Source organism: Chondrus crispus, genomic scaffold (genome assembly GCF_000350225.1).
Source record: "Chondrus crispus Stackhouse genomic scaffold, scaffold_80, whole genome shotgun sequence".
In the NCBI taxonomy this organism is placed as follows: Eukaryota; Rhodophyta; class Florideophyceae; order Gigartinales; family Gigartinaceae; genus Chondrus; species Chondrus crispus.
The window spans coordinates 21,437-39,854 of NW_005178726.1; the positions used below are offsets into that span (position 1 = coordinate 21,437).

The following is an 18,418-nucleotide window of genomic DNA, read 5'->3' on the forward strand; positions in this document are numbered from 1 at the left end:
GCCCTCTCGGCGCTCTTCGTCCATCAAGCCCTTCCAGGTCATGCAAGTCATGCGCCGCGCCAAAGCCCTCGAATCCACCTCCCCCGTCCCCATCCTGCATCTGGAGGTCGGCCAGCCCTCCCGCCCGCCGCCGCCCGCCGCCACGTCCGCCGCCATCGCCTCCCTCAACCTCCCGCCCTCGCAGCAAGGCTACACCACGGCCGCCGGTCTCCCGCATCTGCGCTCGCAAATATCCGCCCACTACGCCCGCCGCTACGCCCACCCCGTGCCGCCCGACGCCGTCCTCGTCACCGCGGGCAGCTCGCCCGCCTTCACCGCCCTGTTCCCGGTCCTCTTCGACCCGGCCGACCGCGTCGCCGTCGCCGTCCCGGGATACCCGTGCTACCGCCACGTCCTGGCCGCCTTCAGCGTCGCCGTCGTGCCCGTCCCGGTCGACCACCACTCCGACTACCAGCCCACGCTCGCCCAGCTACGCGCGCTCCACGCCGCCGCCCCGCTCAAGGGGCTCGTCCTGGCCTCGCCCTCCAACCCGACGGGCTCGGTCCTCTCCGCGGCCCGCCTCCGCGCGCTCGCCGACTGGACCCGCGCGGAGGGCGTGCGCCTCGTCGTCGACGAGATCTACCACTGCATCGCCCGCGCCCCGGCCCCCACCGCCGCCGCCTTCGCCCACGCCGTCGTCGTGTCCTCGCTCAGCAAGTACTGGTGCCTGCCCGGCCTGCGCGTCGGCTGGCTCGTCGTGCGCTGCCCCGCCACCCGCGCCGCCGTCGAGCGCGCCCTGCAGAACATGTGCATTGCCGCCCCCACCGTCGCCCAGCACGCCGCCGCCGCCGCCCTCGCCCCCGCGTGCGAGCCCGCCCTCGACGACTACGTCCGCGCTTACCTCGCAGCCGCAGACGCCCTCGTCGAACAGCTCAACGACATCGGATTCGAGGACGTCCGCATGCCCGACGGCGCCTTCTATGTCTGGGCTGCGTGCGGCGCCGTGTGCGATGGCGTCGGCGTTGCTGGCTCCGTCGAGCTGTGCGAGGCGCTGCTGGAGAGCAAGGGCGTCGCTATTACGCCCGGGACGGACTTCGACCCCGACAGGGGCGAGCGCTTCGTGAGGTTTAGCTGCGCGGGGGGGGAGGAGGTTGTGCGCCAAGCAGGGCGGAGGATTGCCGAGTTTGTGAGAGAGGCAAGCGGTTCACGGGGGCGAGTGCCTTCGCAATCACACAACTTCTGACCATATCCATGTATCTGATGCGCCCCCGGCCTCGGCGACTGCATGAGCACCCTCATCAAACTGTACAGTATTTATATATGAAAATCGCTCTGCCACCTAATTTCATTTTTTGTTCGTATCCAGCAAGCAGCTCTCTTCCCACACCCCTTCCTCCGCCCATCGCCCTCGCCTCCTCCTTCGCCACCATGCGCAAGGCTCCCGCAATGCGCTGCGCCCCCAGCCTCACCCTCTTCCTCGTCCTCTTGACCATCCCTCTGGTCCTCAGCGACAGCAGCCCCCCCACCCATGTCCCCCTAACTCCCATCTCCATACGCGCCCCCGTATCCCCCAACCCCCTCCTGCCCCACATCCCGCCCGGCCTGCACCCCGCCGACGGTGTACCCCCGCCGGGGCTGTCCGCGCTCGAGCAAGCCCGCTCCAAAGCTAATACCACCGCCGCGCAAGGGGTAGATGCAGGCCCCGGCGCGGTCCCCCCCGGCGAAAAGGCGCCCCCCGACCTCGACTCGGCCCCCCACCCGCTGACCGGCCACCCGCTTCCCGAGCTGCAAGGCGGCGGCCACGGCAGCCCCGCGGACGCCCAGAACGCCCCGCTTCCGCACGTGCGTTGCGCCGACGGCGTGTGTGTCGAGCTGGGCGCCGAGCTGTTGGCCACCATCGAGGGCGAGCAATGCCGCAGCCTGTTTGTGAACGGCAAGTGCCCCGTCACGTGCGGCCAGGGCTTGGCGACGGTGCTTGGTAACGGGAGTTGGCCGGACTGTGCGCGCGCGTGCGGGAACGATGTCGTGGGCGGTGCTGCGGAGAGATGGAGGGATATGTGCGATAGGAGGCAGGAAAGTCTTATCGATCAGGGGAAGGAGGTCGTCAAGGGGTTCGTGGGGGAGGGGTTGAGGACCAAGCTAGAGTGGAGGGGCGTGTTTCAGTTTTTCTTGGGAGTCACCATCTTGGTCATAGGAGTAGGGTATGGGTATCGCAAAGGCGCAGGGGCCGCGCAAATTGCGTACAGGTTGCAAAAGAGGAGGCTGTTGGGGAGGAAAAACTCAGATCAGGACTTGCCGATTTAGTTGGAACGGCAGGGAAGCGTGTGCATATTTGTATTTCGCGATATTGGCTGCAGAGATTTGACAATGGTGTAATCGTAGTTGCTCCCGTAGCTCGGATGTATGTGTAAGATATGGTCACGGTCTCGAAGCACAGTTAAGTTTACACTGGTTCATCTTGTATGAACAATTGTGCTGTTGGTGTCGCAATACCCGGTCTGTCCTCTAATCCATCCTACCGTCCAGCTCCCTAGTAGTGACGCCATCCTTAGTGATAATGTGGACGACAGCCCCCCATCCAGATATACAATCGCGGTCGAGCGCGGCGAGCAAACTCTGCGACACGGTCTCAAACAGGTCCTCCGGCTCCAAGTTAGGCCTGTAAAACGTCTCGCACGTCCCCAGCAAACTCTCGGCGCACGTCCCCGCAACCGCAAAATCATCCGCCTCGGCGATGCAGCCCAGCAAGTCCATCGAGCACAAGAAGGGCTTGTTGTCCTTATCCAGGCCGGCGATGACCGGCTCAGAAAAGTACGGGCCGAAGCGCTTTCCGTAGAGAGTGGAGGAGACGAGATTGGAAAATGTCTTGGGCTTGATCTTGCGGTTTTCGCGCATTTCGTACATCTCCAGCCTGAAGCGGAACAGCTGGTCTAGCGTGGTGATGTCCGTCATCAGGCCCGTTAGGCCAAGATAGAGCTTGTCGTGCATGGGGAAGATGCGCGTCGCGTCCATCGCCACTGTTGTCTGGCAGGATGAAGTTGAGATCTAAGTTAGAAGGTGTTCGAATGCCAGACGGCGGATCGACGGATGCCGACTGTGAAGAGTGCTGGACGTACCAATTGGACTCCGAGACGGTGGTCACTAGCAATGGCAACGCAATCCTTACCCGCCATGGCAATGACACATCCGCCATTGTACTCAAGAATACTCTGCGAAGGCGCAGCGTCGAGATCAAGGTACGCAAGGAAGCAGTTAGCAATGTATGTTCGGCGATGTCGAGCATGGCTGCGTCGCTCGATTGAATAAGCGGATTCAGATGCAGTTGAAACAACGTACCATCTCACCCTGTGTTCAAGAACTCGCAGGGCCCGACCGTGGCGCAATATATCCTCAGTGTGAGCGTGTCCCTCGTAAAAGTTGATGGCAGCGTCTAAGAGGCGTCGAGCAACGTCAATAGTTTGGCGATGGAGCAATGAGCAAGACCGAAATGACGTCGGATCCGGTTCCAGCAGCTCTGAAAACCACCAAAAAAAGTTATTATACATCATACCTTCGACTGTGCACAAATTCCTGTTAGCGCGCTGTAGCTCGCCCTACCCCCACGCCCTCTTCACGTATCAATTCTCGCCATCTCCACCACATGCCATCTCCCAACTACGCCCCGCAGAACGCCATCCTGAAGATGCAACGCGCGCTCTCCCCCACCGCTTTGCGCGCGAGCGCACGCCTTCTCCGAGTCCGTCACGGCTCATCCGGGGGCGCTCCCACGCAGCTCAGCGCGCAATGGGCAGCAAAAGTGCGTTCGGAGTCAAACATCTTGACACCAGACGACCCGCCGAGCGCGCCGCTGCCGGAGACGCACGAGCTCGGGGAGGGCCAAGCCGATTTTTGTAACTTTGTGGACAAGTACGAGGACGTCTCGACGTTACAGGCGGTCACGGGGCTGGGTTCTATGCTGCTGTTCACCTTCGGCGTGTACAAATACGCTACTAAGCAGGCAAGGGAGAGCACCCCCCTGTTCACGAGGAGGGAGTTCCCGCACGTGCAGGAGGATTTTCCAACTTGGGCGCGCTCTGATGAGGTGCGTAGATGAAGGCGATGTCGTTGGGCAGACAATAAAGCACATGATGGTGCCATCACTTATTGCCTGAGTTATTTACGCTTGGGCGACAAACTGCACCTATTTGCCTATATATGCCGATTTCTCCTATCAGTCGTAGATCGGTATGCTGTGCCCCATGCCCTTGCAAAACACACCCGGGTCGTTGTACCTAGTCCCCCGATCCAGTGCGGCGATCTCCGCCATCTCCTGTTTATCCAACTCGAACCCAAATACATCCATATTCTGTCCCAGTCTCTCCACTTTGCAAGTCTTGGGAATGACGCTAGTCCCCCTCTGCACCCCCCACCGAAGCGCAACCTGTGCCACGCTGCAACCTTTCTTCTCCGCAATCTTTTTCAACACGGGGTCGTCCAACAGGCGATCTCCCCGATCCATGTTGAGCTCCACATAACTGCTCGCTCCCAACGGCGAAAAGGCTGTCACCTGCACGCCCTCGCGTTTGCACAGCTCGAGTAAATTTACTTGTTGCAAGTACGGGTGCATCTCCACTTGCAAAACGGCCGGTTTTATGCGCGCGTAGCTCAACAAATCCATGAGCAGTGCCGCTGGAAAGTTGCACACGCCAATATGCGAAACCAGCCCCTCGTCGACGAGGGCCTCCATGGCCTTCCACGTCTCAGCGATGGGGACGCGCTCCTCCACCAACTTTCCATCTTTTAGCCACTCGGGTGGGTATCTCTCGACTGGGTCTACGTAGGCCAAAGAGATGGGAAAATGCATGAGGTACAAGTCGAGCTTCTGCAGGCGCAGGTCTGCCAGAGAGCGGAGGAGGGCCGGCTTAACATGCTCGCGTTTATGAAAGGTGTTCCAGAGCTTAGAGGTAACAAATATGTCGTCGCGCGTGACTGTGGCGGCCGACAGTGCGTCTGAGATGCCCGCGCCGACCTCTTGCTCGTTTCCGTAGTCGCAAGCGCAGTCGAGCATGCGGTAACCGGCGCGGAGGGCGGCGGTCACGACGGGAGCGGTGACGCCTTTCGGGGCCTTCCAGGTGCCAAGGCCTAGAGAGGGGAGGGGCGGGGGGTGGGGCGGGTGGCCAAGCGGGAGAGTAGGGATCCTCATTTTGGGAGAGGGTAACGGAAGGAGGAAGAGAGGCGCGGATGGGAGAGGCGGTTTGTAGGGCAGGAAAGACAGGCAGGCAGAGTGGGTTGAGGTGCTTCTCTGCAAGAACATCCAACCAGAAGGATCGCCCGGCTCTGGCGCCGACACGTGTGCTTTCAGGGGAGGCCTGGGGGACATGTACAGTACCCAAAGGGTACGTACCCAAAGGGTACTGTAGTACTGGAGGGATGTCTTTAGTCAATGTCCTTTTGAGCGAATGCTGTCTCAGTGCTGTCCTACACAATGAGTACTACTCATTGAGTAGGACAGAACAAGCGTAGGGTACTACTTCATTTAAAATACAGAACAAGCGTAGGATACTACTTTAAATGAAGTAGTACCCTACGCTTGTAGTACCCTACGCTTGTTCTGTGCAGTACGATGTTCTGAAGGATCTGGTTTTCTGTGGATAAAGCTCAGCATTACACACAACCTCGGCGGCCTTCAACATGTCATATGCTTGCAGTCAAGCATTTGGCAGTCAAGCATTTGGCAGTCAATTAAAGCTTTACTCGTCTCACTCATACTATAAAGGGAAACGAGGACACCCTTAAATGCACATACCGCACCGCACCCGGCGTTGAAAAGTTACAAGAGAAAAGCCCTCATCATCACCAACAAGTCTAAGTCTCTTCTCACCCCAGACAGCTTCGATTCCATTGTCTTGGGTAAATTTACCAATGCACTCTCCCCCTTCCATCAACACCCAAGAAGCAGCATACGGTCATACTTTACTAATGAATAAACTTCGCGTTGGGCAACCATGGTGCCGTCTTGCTGTCGGAACGGGGAATGTTCGACCGTACCACCGTCTACCGTCTACTCAAGGCCTACCACGGGAACCCCGAGAAGGACATGTCGGGGGGTCAACCTTGTTACAACCGTTCCGCCTTTTCTTTCCCACAATGCTCGAGACTACATCACCACTGATCTTCCCCGTGCGCAACAAGCCCGCCCGCCCCACCACTGCACGATACGCTCCATTCCTACACTTGTACACCACTCCAAACCTACTCTCTTCTGCCAACGCGCGAGGCAGAGGGTGCGCCGGGACTCGTGCGTGATGCAGGGGCGCCCTCAAGCCATTCCATCGCTTCCACTTTCAGAAACCAAAAAAAAAAGCCAGACTGTCGACACGCGCATGATCCCCTCGTTACTGTACAACCCCCTCCACGAATCCTGTGCGGCGCGGATACATGTTCGCCATCCATACTGTACCGCCATGCGTTCTATCAAATTTCCGAGCCCCGCATCTTTGCCTGATTCCACTGGTCAACCATACGGGTCACTGCCTCGCACCTCGTAACGTTGCCTTTTCGCGTCTGGCTGCTGGTGCCAGAATGACTGCCAGCAGTCATCCTCGCGAGTGTTAATGCGCGTCCAGTGCGCGTCCATCTCCCCAGCCTGGCTCGCGTCGAACTCACGGCAGGCTTTGTCGCGGAATAAGTAGCTAAAAAGGCAAAGTGCCGTAGAGCATATACTGTACGAGAGGTAGAAGGGCCTGCCTCGAGGTGCTTTTCTTCTCGGTGTGTGGTGTTCGTTGCTCGCACGGACACATACCCCTCGAGGGGTAGCAACAACTGCAAGATGTGCATTTTTGCTACTTTCTAACGCACTACTGTACTCTCTTGGTGCTCTTCAAACAACAAATCGAGTGGGATCGCGTCTGCCCTTAAATGTTTCGAGAGTTGGCGATCGTACCCTTCGAAGGGCACAATTCGAAGGGTACAGTACTGTGCACTATCGTAACACGGCTCCTGCTGGCATCTCTCTTTCGCAGTTCCACGCCACGACTTGCAAGTACTCGAGTACCCTGGGTACAGTACCCTTCATTACAAAACAATGATGCATTGAGAGTCAAGACATGAATCATCTCAGAGTGCCCTTCTCCTCGCCGAATCACTCTATTTCCGTAAAGCTGGGCTCTGTTTGGATCTTATTCCGGCATTGTTGACAGTGCGGAATTTTCCTTGTCCTGCTACGCACGAGAAACTCATTTTTGCCAGATAATGAAGTTCAACAAGGCTTTAGGAAACACACCTCGCAGACTGAATCTAAATTTACGATATTTCTCTGACGGGAGCATGAGCCCCTATAAAAAGGCTCCAAGAGATATCTAGAGGTTTTCGTACAGATAAAGAAAGAGTTTCAGACCTGCGAGGACAGTGTATTCGAGCCGCGCTCCACTCCCTTCATGGAGACTTTGTCGACATCGTTCAGAAAATGACTTAAATGCTCCGTTGCCAGTCCTACATGCGAAACGGCACATGTCTATCAAGCCCTTGCATATGCAACCTTATTGGCACTACACCTTAAACCACACCCCGCATTGGAAATCCCGTTTTATGGGGCAAACACACGGGACGCCGATGAGTTGAAACCATGAGTCTTCCTGTAACTGTAGAGCTTTATATACCATCGTCGAGATCTTGCCCCGTCGTTCGTTGCTCGAATATATTTGCCCGCAGGTGGTTTCTATGGTCACCGCAACATCCGCAGCAACCTCTACTCTTATCCTTTATCCTAATTCGGCTCTCCCCCCTGCTTTCTCCAATTCTCCCTCCTCATCGCCTCCCGATACAAACTCCTTATCATGCGGACCGCCTTTCTTCTTGCTGCAGGCTCTCGTGGAGACACAGAGCCATTCTTCTCTCTCTCCATGGCCTTGATAACTGAAGGCGCTTTTGACCACATCCATCTTTGCATGCAAGCGGAGTACACCGCTCTTATCCCAAAACACCCTCAAATTACCGCCCATTTTATCCCGTTCAAAACGACAACCATCATGTTCTATATGCTGTACGAGTTTCTCAAGGACGGCCTTCTCTCTCTCTTCACAGGCAAGTTCGACCCGCTTAAGGCACAAAATCGTGGACTGGGTAACTTGCAGTACTATTGCATTCCGCGCTTTTATTCTTTTCTCCGAACACTGATCGACGATTTGCGACCTGATGTTATCGTGTCTACATCTGTGTTCTCCTTTACTGCGCTTACGCTAGCTCGTCATCATGCAGTCCCTTTTGCTGCAGTGCATTTCCAACCAGTACATCCAACAACGATGTACCCTTACATGGTGGCCGACCTACCTACCTCCTTGCAAGCTGCCATTGACATTGCAAAATTGCATTGGACCGAAGCGCCTGTGCGAAAATCGGAATATCTGCTATCGTACGACAAAGCTTTGCAGTGCTACCTTGGCGCAGTGCTCCCGATTAAATTGAACGACTTTCGGGAGGAGTTGGGATTGAGAAGACTCAGACTAGACGAAGTGGATAGCGAGCGGTACTCTCACGACGAGAAAATTCTCAGTTTATATGCCTATCCTATAGAATTGGTCCCGAGAGATCCGTGCTGGGGAGCGAATGTGCATGTCGTAAACTCAGTTTCAGATGAATATGTCCCGCCAGGTTGGACTCCAGAACAAAAGTGTCCCAAGACACTGGAATACCTCCGTAAATCCACGCAACCGTTCTTGGTCACATTTGGTTCTATGTCAGTACCAGGGTGTGCTGCATGGACGAGTAGACAGATGCTCCAGGGTCTGCGCGATGCGAATGTTGGAAATGTGCTATTGTTGAAAGGTTGTGCTAATCTTGGGGCGCACAACCTGTCGTCGTACCAGGACCGCGATCTAATCGAATGGGCTGCAGAAAACGTTTTCTTCACTGACGAGAGTCCGCAGTATAGCTGGTTGATGCCGCAATGCCGGGCCGTACTATGTCATGGAGGATCCGGGACGGTATGCGCCTCGTTGCGTGCAGGGCTTCCTACTATGGTCGCACCGGTTGCAGCTGATCAATATTTTTGGGGTCGGCTGATAGCAGAGATGCAACTCGGGGCAACAGTGGAACCATGTTTAAGAAAAGCCGATGCAAACGCATATGTTAAAGCTATTGCAATTGGGATGGAAGATGAAGTGGCGGAGAGGCTAAACAAATTGTCGCAGCAGATTCGTTGTAGACCAGGCGGTGCCAGCAATGCTTCGAAATTAATTGCAAAACTCGTTACCTGAGCGAAAGGCCTTTACACGTGTACATAACGTCGGAAACGTCTCCATGATACTTATCCTTGTCGGATTCCTATTGCCCTTAGTACTCAGCAGTGTACTAGCTAGAACTAGCGATACCCTGTAGTATTCCTGAGAAAGCACAGCGCTTATTCTTTTCAATCAAGAGAGACCGATAAGTAAATTAGAGTTGCAGCTGCGGGCCAGAAAGGAAAACGCTTCACAATCCCTATCGAGAAGCACTCATGAGGATAGGGACTAGGAGCATAGTCTCGTCCACAAAGACTATCCAGCACACCTTCTGCAGTCACTATTGTTTATGAAGTTTGATGAAGCGGCCAATTCCATAAATGAGGGGCTCTGGCTGACCTATTTACACACACGTTCTTGGCACCCATATAGGCTACCGCCGACAGCTTCGTGAGTTGAAAGGGCCTTATGCCACGGCTTTGAGCTGCACATCTAAGCGATGGTTCCTCGTTCGGTTAAATGAGAAGGATTTTTCAGCAAATGCTTTAATGCGTGTTTAGCTATCGGGTACTCTTTGCCTGCGACAATTCAACTTGGCGCAATTCTAGAAGATCTCTAGCGACTTTGCATATGTGTTTAAACCGAACTGGGCCAAGCTTAGATCCGCCATACCATCTCGACACCACACAAATGACGTCGATAGCATTCGTCTGTTGCAAAATGAACAAAATATTCTTCCCTGCCCCGTTCTCGCCATCGTCGTCCGCGTCTTGTTGAATGGAACGTTCCGTTGCAATACGGTAGGCAAAAGGGTTGTGCGTGGCTGTCGCTATTTTTCGATTGGATGCCTTAAGTTGCTCTAAAACTGCATCCACGTCGCTAGATGATCGAACCTCCGCAACGTGTGCTTGAAAGACGCTTTTGCGATCAGTAAGCGGCTCACCGTGCATTATTTCATATTGATCTTCGGAGGATTGTTTGGAATTGTCTGTGGGTCCAGAGACTGCTGCGCCAGCGTCGCGGCTCAGCTCGCTATCATGCGAGAAGGTCTCCAGGATGGATACAATATCCTGGCAATATTGGAACAAACAAACCTCCCCTTCCGGAGCGAAAACGTCATCTAGCATTTGTGCAACGAGACGTGCTGCTGTCGCTGATGAAAAGGCATCGCTGCGCAACGTAGGTGGGTTGGGTTTTGCGGTGGTAGGATATCCACTTGGCAGCGAAGTAGAAAGCGAAATCTTCCTTCCTAGCGTATGCGGCTGTGTCAGAAGGCTCTCCAGCGAAACAGAGATTTTAGCTGTGGCGTGCAGGGGATCGTGGCTCTGAAAAGAGACATTCTCATCACCGTAGATTGCTTGCAGTGCTTCCACCTCTTGCAAAACAAGCGAGTTGTTGTCGGAACTCATATTAACGCACACATGGCATGGATGGAGAAATACGAAAACGGCCCAGCACCTCTGGATTCGGTAGGTGCTGCGAAGGAACCCTTCACGCTGAGGGCCTCACGTGGGACGGAGTGATAGGCAGTGTGATTGCGAGCTGTCCGTGCGACAAGAGGGCTTAGAGCAACAGTTGCTTCTGCACGACAGAACTACTGAAGCCATTTTGAGGAGACGGGACAGAGCGAAGGAAAAAATGGCGGCCACATGGACTTCATTGATTGGAGAGCGAATCTGTAAGGCAGGAAGAGCATTCAAAGCGGCTGTTTCTTTAATGAGAAAATTTCTTACGTGCCCCCTTTTATTTGAGAATTTTTGTTACGTGCCCCTTTTATAAGCCCTTTTACATAAGCCCCTTTCCTTAGCCCCTTTCCTTGGGGGCGCTAGAGTGATGAAAAGGTGAAGAGGGCGTCGTCGGAATGAGTTTGATCAAAGGGAGCATGTTCCCTGACAAGCACAGCATCTTGATGGCATCCTTAGCCCTGTGCGCCACCGTTTGCCGATCTCACAAGGTAAAAAAGTCAGACCCTGGGCGCCTGCGTATAAAGTGCCCCTCCCAGCAGTGCTCATACATTGTCAACGCTCAACCAGACCGCGGGGCAAACAACGGCTTGTGGAGAGTGGGAAAACTCAATCTCGCTCGCTCCTGCAACGCAATAAAGGGGAAACGAAAGCGCAAGCCCCTAGCCGTGTGCTAGTGTTTGATAATCTACGCGAGCGGCATGCCAACGTCCCAGAGGCTGCACACTGGAATCATCTGGACACAAAGTGGGCATCGACTGTTTTTCATCATGCAACACTTGAACGCCAGTATGTTGCTGCTGCTGCCCTTGCCTCTCAAGTAAACATTAACGTGCATTTGCAGATTCTGCCTATTGCCAGACAGATGAGCGCGTGGAGAGTTCCGAGTCAGGCAGGTCGGCCGAAGAAACGGCGGAAACAGGGGGTCGCAGCGCCTCAACGAAAGTCGCGTTGCTCTGCTTGTGGTCAAGTTGGGCACTACGCTACGACTTGCGAAGCCCCAGACACTATGTACGTACCTCTACCGGAAAATCGTTTGGGAGTGAGGTGAAGAAAGGGGCACGTAACAAAAATTCCAAAATAAAAGGGGCACGTAAGAAATTTTCTCTTCTTTAATTCAAATGCTCTCAAAACCTCTACAGTACTAATTTCTCAGGAATTCCCAGATTCCCAGACGTTATGTGCAAGCTTGTAAACATTGTAAACATTTTACTCGCTGCAGTGTGATGCATGTTCAAACTTTGACGAAGGAGTCGGTTGAGGAAGCAGCATGCTTGCCTGCTCAACAGAATGCATATCCGCAAATAAGCGAAAAACGCCATTTTCGATTTGTGCCGAGATGTGCAGTGGTTTCATTGTCGCCCTGACAATGAACTTGACGAGGCGTTTACATCGGGGACGGACTGATTCGTCCAAACCCAAACGTCACTTCCAATTCAGACATGCGCGAGGCATCAACTTGGATTCTCCCCATCTGCCGCCATTCCGGAAATCGACAAACTTCTGAAAGGCCTGAAGTGGAATGTATTTGGATTTTTGGCCCGGTGGCCCGGTCTTGCTTTGTGATTGCCGGCTGGTCTAGGTTGCTAGTTGAAGCGAGTGTAAACCTCTTTCGCACAGCATCCGCGTCACATACCTTCGCAACAGAGAAGGTCAACTACTGGGCTAGTCTATGCAGCGTCCTCAAACCCACTCATCAGCTGATGACCGCACCAGAACACCACGTCGAAGCAGCACATGACCCAAACCAAGCGCTTGCACTCCATATCGACAATGAAAGGCATTTTGCATTTCCCCGTCAGGCTTTTTGCTGGAACCCACACCGAGCGCTGAAAGCGTGCGGCGTAAGAATGGCGGGATGGGTTGCCCGTGCCATCCGAGCAAAGGCTTTGGGGACACCCGCACGTCTTAGAGTTTTCATCTTTTCGCTTTTTTGCGCTACGATGTACTTTCTCGCAATAACATTCTTTGGACGATTGGAGACAGTGAGCAAGAATGTGTTAGATTCGTCACAAGATTTGGCAATACCACCGATTCAATATCAACATGTGCAGACTATGCCACTTAGGCGTCCCCCTAAGATTGACGACCCTTTTCGGAGGGAACGAATTGGAGGTCAAGAGAGGTTGGTACCTGATGACATCGTTCACCCCTTTGTATTTTCCGCCGTCGGCTTCCTGGCACGCAAAGAAAAGAATGCGACATATCCCGCAGTCCTTCTCTTTCTTTACTCCCAAGGGACGCTGTCTTGGACAGGGCCAGAAAATGGCTCCTTCAACATGAACGTCACGTCATGTTTAGTTGGGAAGGAGCGATTCCCAATTATCTTTAATGCAAACGGCCTGTACACGTGCTCGGTGCCCAAGCCTCTCTCTCTGGGAGAAAAGCTATCTTTAGTTGTTCCTCCAACGGTATGGGAGGTAGAACCGGACAGTGAGAGGAACAAAACAATTATGGAGTACATGTCGTCCATGCCGAAGCTAGAAGACGGTTCTTTCGTTTTGGATTCGGACGTAACATGGGATGGCAAATTTGAATCAAGCATCGGACCTGAGGAGGCAAGGTATAAGGTCTGCATGATGACTCAAGAAAAAGTCTTTCCGGAATACATTCCAGAATGGATCGCATATCATCGCCGAATCGGTGTGGACTACGTTTACATATATGACAACTGCCCTGATAAGAAGATATCGCGTATGTTTGCAAACGAGCCCGACGTTGAAGTTGTGTACTGGCCTTGGTCCAGGTCCCAGATACAAGCTCAAAATCATTTTCTCTTAGTTGGGAGGCGACGTTGCCAATGGGCTGTCATGATTGACGTTGATGAGTACGTCATGATCAGGCCGTCAGCGCCGGAAAACGGGAGTCGCTTCGGAAGGAACGAAAAGCCATTGAAGAGATACTTGCGGAAGCAGAGAGAACCGCACGATTACTCTCAAATTCGCCTTATGTCTGTAGCCCTTGGTTCCTCTGGGCACATATACAGACCTCGAGAGCCGATAGCGGAAGCGTACTGGCATATATCCAATATTCAGGACAACTTGACGAAACCAATTGTATGGCTAGGACACACAATGCCTGACAGCCTTGTGCACCATGTGAGAATGGCGCCTTCCTACTACTCACATACGACAAAATCTATGCTAGAGCCCTCTAATCCCGAAGATATTGGCCTATGCCATATGAAATATCGATCGTGGGAGGACTACGTGCGCAAAGGTCAAGGCGGAAGAAACTCTTTTCAGGTGCGTGACTGGACTTTTTCGACCTCGTGGTCTATCCACAGTCCCAGCACGAATCACATCATGAAGCGCAATGCCGGGACATTTGTTGAATTCCGCAACTTGTGGAGACGGGTCATGACGACTGAGGTGGAGCCCCCAGAGTTGGAAGCAACCAATACGATGGAGGACCGTTACAGCCGCATTGTCCGACCTGGATTTGCATGGAAGCGAAGACGAGGCTTGGATACTTCGACGCTTGTGAAGACAATTGTAGAAAAGGAAAAGTATTTCAGAAAGGTGAAAGACTGGGAAATTGCGAAGCAGGATCGACTGAAGAAGATGGGTATAGAAGTTGAACTGTGATCTACAATATTAATTAGCTCGCAATAAGTTCATACGTATGATGCACTTGGCTTCCTGTAGTTATGCTCCTCAACTGCTTGATTCGAGGGATTGGATGCGTTCGAAAGGCTGGCAGTCTTTGCGTCTGGATACGCACAGTAATGGGATTAGCAAAGGGTGCCTCTGCTTCTTCAGGATTTTTCGAAACACGTGGTCGCCACCGACCAGGCACTTGTAGAGGCCTTTGTAAGTATTTGCATCACGTAAGTCTGACTGAGAGTGATTATGAAACTTTGTTGCAACTGCGAGCATCTTTTGGAAGCTCTTGCCTTCACGCCAACGCTCGTAGCGTTTGGCGTCTCGGAATGTATTCCGGGCTGCAAGCATGCATTTTTCTCTTTTGAGATATGCTGTCATGAAAAAACCCTGCGAGCACTATGGGAGCCCCTTTGCTCTGAACACTCGGCGAGTTTCCAAGAAGCCTTCCTCCTTTTTTTCACTGAGAGCCAATTGCGACGTAACATCTTCCGAGACACTGAAGTCTTGAATTGCTAGTATTGGTCTCAACAGTATCGGTTGCCTACCGCATTTAAGTTACTTGGGAAACGGGGGGAACAAGAAATGGTGTTTGGTTGTCGGATTCCCTTCAGCGACAGACAATCTACAGCATGTCGACTTTCCCGGTTATCTTTGTTGCACAGCCTTCTCAACGAAAGTAGACAACACGTGTCCACGTGTCCCCTTTGATCCGACATGCAACACGTGTACACGTGTGGCGGAAATGAGGAAAGGTCCACGTCGCAGCACACCCGTTCGACGTCGACATTGCTTGCATCTCCTCGGAGTAGGCCGGCCCTCTCCTAAGTACGCCACGGCCTTCACAAGAATGGCAGCTTTCGCCGCGCTAGGCATTTCTTCCTGGCTTCAGCGCGCCTGCAAAACTTTGGGCATCCTCACGCCCACCCCCGTGCAACGTGCCTGCATCCCCGCCATTCTTTCGGGACGCGATGTAGTCGGCGCTGCCGAAACGGGCACAGGCAAGACTGCTGCTTTCGTGCTACCAATACTGGACGCGGTGGGTCGTGACCCGTACGGAATTGCGGCCATAATCCTCACGCCAACCCGCGAGCTTGCGTTCCAGATAGCGCAGCATGTGAGCGCATTGGGCGCGCCGATAGGCATCAGGGAATATACGCTTGTGGGGGGAGTGCACGAGCTCGCACAGGCGGCTGCACTGGAGAAGAGGCCGCATGTAGTAGTGGCGACGCCGGGGAGACTTGCCTTGATGATTCGACGTGGAGTGGTGGATCTGGCACGTGTGAGGTTTTTAGTCTTGGACGAGGCGGATAGATTATTAGACCCAAGCTATGTGGACGATTTGAAAGCTGTGGTGGGAGAATGCGACTCGGAGAAGAGGCAGACGCTCATGTTTTCCGCGACAATGACGGCATCCCTGAGGGAGTTGCAGGAGGTGGCGATGGGAGCGAACGCGATGCGGTTTGACGCGCGTGAGAACCGTTACGCAACAGTGGAGGGGCTGATGCAAACATACTTGTTTGTGCCGCAGCATCTGAAGGAGTGCTACCTTGTTTACTTGCTGAAAGAAAGGTTTGAGAAGGAGAGTGTCATCGTGTTTGTGAGCAGGTGCGAGACTGCAGAGCTGATTGTGGCTATGCTAAATTTGCTGGGGATGAAAAAAGTGGCTGCGTTGCACTCGGATATGAAACAGACGCGGAGGATCGAGGCGCTGCAGAAATTCAAGGGACAGAGTGTGCGAGCGTTGGTGGCGACGGACCTCGCGTCGAGGGGGCTAGATATTCCGGCATGCGAGGTTGTGGTGAATTACGACGTACCGAGACAAGCGGCGACATACGTGCATCGCGTGGGGAGAACGGCCCGCGCTGGGAAGGAGGGGATTGCCGTGAGCTTTGTGACACAGTCAGATGTGGAATTGGTGCATGCCATTGAGGCGAGGACTGAGAAGAAATTAGAGAAAATAGAGGACGTCAAGGAGGAGTTGGTCATGAAGGAGTTATCTAATACGTTAAAGGCTAGGCAAATTGTGAAGATGAACTTGGATGAGAGTGGGTTCTTGGAGCAAGGGGACGCTAAACGGGAAGGTGCTAGGAAGAGAGCGAAGAGACGGAAAAAGGAAAGGAGCAAGACTTCTAAGTAGTAAGGGAAAGCTACTAATGTCCTGTGTTTCGATTCTGCGAGAGAGCGTTCCTGCCAGAGATGAGTGTCCGGGGCTTCGGGGTGGTTGTGAGATTGCACCTTCTCATACGAGGTAAGCACAGTCCTTCAGTGCAGTGGTATATCCGACTGCCCTAAGACAATCCCTGGGCGATCTCTGGACGATATCTGGAAGATACAAGCAGCTCTGCTCTCCCGACAGCCGGGCAGCGTTCAGAACTCTGCCGGGGGAATATCTTTGCATGCTGAAGGGGTGCCTCTGTTTCTATTGAGCTGAGCATCAGGTCTCACTAAGCCCTGTAAACGTGCTCCTCCACCAGCGCTTCCTGAGCATTACGGATGTGTGGTGAACGGACATGCTAGCGTCATTCCACAACTTCAGTAGAGGGTGTTTGGTGTCACTCACGTAATGGCCGAGTCCTCATCGTCAACTGGCAGCTGCTCATGTTCATCATACTATACTAGTAAGAAGCTGTACGTAATTATCTATGATGCCTGCACATTCATTCTCGCAGTAAACTTTCGAAAAATGACGAATGACACTTGCTCTTGGTTGCCTGGCGAAAGAATAAAAAAGTCTAGGAGGCTGCCTACGGCATCGAGCCAACCTGAAAAGCGAAGATAGCACAGGTAGCAGCTCATGATCACAAATTTAGAGAGTAATAAAACCACTGATGCTGGTGCTGCCTAAAAGCAAAACTGATGGAACTCGGACAGTCGTTCTCCTGTCGGTTGTCTTAAAAGTAGGTGCTGGATCTCATATCTTCAGGTCAAAGTGTGAAGAGATGCAAAACTGCAGAAACATGTGTGATGTCGTGTCATCGTTCCCGGGTGAGTTGCATGGTTTTATATCCGAAAATGAAGAGACTTCTGGCGCACCCATGAGCTGACATGGTTCTTGCAAGGGGTCGGGGCTATATTTTTCTTCCCAGCTTTCATCTGGCTGCTGTGCTTTACAAATTGTTTCATGCTCCCCGTCGTTGTTAGAACGACTGACTCACCTAGTCATTTCCACAGTACTGCCGGTAGCTTCGTTTGATAGATTGCTTTGTCCCCAGCTGATTAACTCAAATTGCCCTTCACGAGGACAGATCTTTGCCCTGGCTTCTCCTGCGCAACAGTATTCTTACCAAACGAAGACTTTTCATCCTTCTTCAGGTTTGGTTTTTGCCGTTCTGATCATCTCTGCAGCTGCATCATGAGACGTTCATCTTCCAAGTTGATCACGCGCGCCAGAAGCGTGCGAAACATGGGCAAGGTCCCATTCAAGTTCAAGTTTGACTTGTTAGTGGAAACGGTAGAGAAGCTTGCTGCTTCCGGAGATGTTGTAGTTGTATGGGAGCGCAGCAACAACAAAGCTGAGGCAACCAAAGCCGCAAAAATTGACCGCACTACTCGAAAGGCCTCTTTTGCAAACGAACGCATCACCTCTGAGATTACGCTGTTTAAGACTCAGCCATCTGAACGAAAATTCCAGGACAAAGTTGTAAAGCTCGCCATCAAAGCAAACAATATTGATGGGAAAACTCTTGGAAAGATTCACCTCAACCTTGCAGACTACGCAGAAGTGCCGTCTGGATCTAAGAGAATCAGTGCCGAATTAACAAATGGGTCCACACTCATCGCGAGTATACAATGCGTTTTCCTATCGATGGGAAAAACCGCTCCAGGGAAAGCCGGGGGGAAATCTGAAGCTTCAGATTCTGGCGATGAGCTTGCAGATGACATGGACTCAGACTCCAGGAGAGGAGCAAGTGACGACACTCCATCAAGTTTCTTGAAGAACAAGTTAAAACTCACCCAAGCTCACTCGAAGAAAACCTCCGGTCGACAGGAGAAGAGAAGTAAGGATGATGAGAACAACTGGGATGCTTCAAATGGAGCTGACGGGGGCACTATTGATCGATTAAAGAAAGAAAACGCTAGACTGAAGAAGCAGGTGGAGGAGTCCAGCTGCTCCAGCGACGGAAAGCTTTCAGACGAGAACAAAAAGCTTAAAATTGAAATCAGGGATCTGCGA

The 18,418-nt window shown here is 53.0% G+C and overlaps 11 protein-coding genes; 6 read left to right on the forward strand and 5 right to left on the reverse strand.

Moving 5' to 3' along the window:
- Positions 1–2,278: 2,278 nt before the first annotated feature.
- CHC_T00009544001 (20S core proteasome subunit beta) lies at positions 2,279–3,443 on the reverse strand. XM_005711250.1 is given in 5 exon segments: positions 2,279–2,484; positions 2,485–3,003; positions 3,096–3,188; positions 3,316–3,318; positions 3,319–3,443. 3 exon segments carry the CDS (start codon positions 3,316–3,318, stop codon positions 2,485–2,487), a joined length of 615 nt encoding a protein of 204 aa, XP_005711307.1. The 5' UTR covers positions 3,319–3,443; the 3' UTR covers positions 2,279–2,484.
- Positions 3,444–3,619: 176 nt separating this feature from the next.
- Positions 3,620–4,072, forward strand: CHC_T00007630001 (hypothetical protein). Its single transcript, XM_005711251.1, has one exon. The coding sequence runs from the start codon at positions 3,620–3,622 to the stop codon at positions 4,070–4,072; it is 453 nt and encodes a 150-aa protein (XP_005711308.1).
- Positions 4,073–4,189: 117 nt separating this feature from the next.
- On the reverse strand, positions 4,190–5,338 carry CHC_T00007631001 (hypothetical protein). Its single transcript, XM_005711252.1, has 2 exons — positions 4,796–5,338; positions 4,190–4,717 (listed from the first exon to the last, which is right to left on the reverse strand). The coding sequence occupies exons 1-2, from the start codon at positions 5,336–5,338 to the stop codon at positions 4,190–4,192; spliced, it is 1,071 nt and encodes a 356-aa protein (XP_005711309.1).
- Positions 5,339–9,691: 4,353 nt separating this feature from the next.
- CHC_T00007632001 (hypothetical protein) lies at positions 9,692–10,585 on the reverse strand. XM_005711253.1 is given in 2 exon segments: positions 9,692–9,736; positions 9,737–10,585. The coding sequence occupies 1 exon segment, from the start codon at positions 10,583–10,585 to the stop codon at positions 9,737–9,739; it is 849 nt and encodes a 282-aa protein (XP_005711310.1). The 3' UTR covers positions 9,692–9,736.
- A 394-nt stretch (positions 10,586–10,979) lies between these two features.
- CHC_T00007633001 (hypothetical protein) lies at positions 10,980–11,081 on the reverse strand. The gene has a single exon (XM_005711254.1). It carries the CDS (start codon positions 11,079–11,081, stop codon positions 10,980–10,982), a length of 102 nt encoding a protein of 33 aa, XP_005711311.1.
- Positions 11,082–11,085: 4 nt separating this feature from the next.
- CHC_T00007634001 (hypothetical protein) lies at positions 11,086–11,316 on the forward strand. The gene has a single exon (XM_005711255.1). It carries the CDS (start codon positions 11,086–11,088, stop codon positions 11,314–11,316), a length of 231 nt encoding a protein of 76 aa, XP_005711312.1.
- Positions 11,317–11,327: 11 nt separating this feature from the next.
- Positions 11,328–11,477, reverse strand: CHC_T00007635001 (hypothetical protein). The gene has a single exon (XM_005711256.1). It carries the CDS (start codon positions 11,475–11,477, stop codon positions 11,328–11,330), a length of 150 nt encoding a protein of 49 aa, XP_005711313.1.
- Positions 11,478–11,504: 27 nt separating this feature from the next.
- On the forward strand, positions 11,505–11,690 carry CHC_T00007636001 (hypothetical protein). Its single transcript, XM_005711257.1, has one exon. It carries the CDS (start codon positions 11,505–11,507, stop codon positions 11,688–11,690), a length of 186 nt encoding a protein of 61 aa, XP_005711314.1.
- A 391-nt stretch (positions 11,691–12,081) lies between these two features.
- Positions 12,082–14,508, forward strand: CHC_T00007637001 (hypothetical protein). XM_005711258.1 is given in 2 exon segments: positions 12,082–14,226; positions 14,227–14,508. 1 exon segment carries the CDS (start codon positions 12,082–12,084, stop codon positions 14,224–14,226), a length of 2,145 nt encoding a protein of 714 aa, XP_005711315.1. The 3' UTR covers positions 14,227–14,508.
- An 82-nt stretch (positions 14,509–14,590) lies between these two features.
- Positions 14,591–14,752, forward strand: CHC_T00007638001 (hypothetical protein). Its single transcript, XM_005711259.1, has one exon. It carries the CDS (start codon positions 14,591–14,593, stop codon positions 14,750–14,752), a length of 162 nt encoding a protein of 53 aa, XP_005711316.1.
- A 234-nt stretch (positions 14,753–14,986) lies between these two features.
- Positions 14,987–16,381, forward strand: CHC_T00010014001 (DEAD (Asp-Glu-Ala-Asp) box polypeptide). The gene has a single exon (XM_005711260.1). The coding sequence runs from the start codon at positions 14,987–14,989 to the stop codon at positions 16,379–16,381; it is 1,395 nt and encodes a 464-aa protein (XP_005711317.1).
- Positions 16,382–18,418: the final 2,037 nt, after the last annotated feature.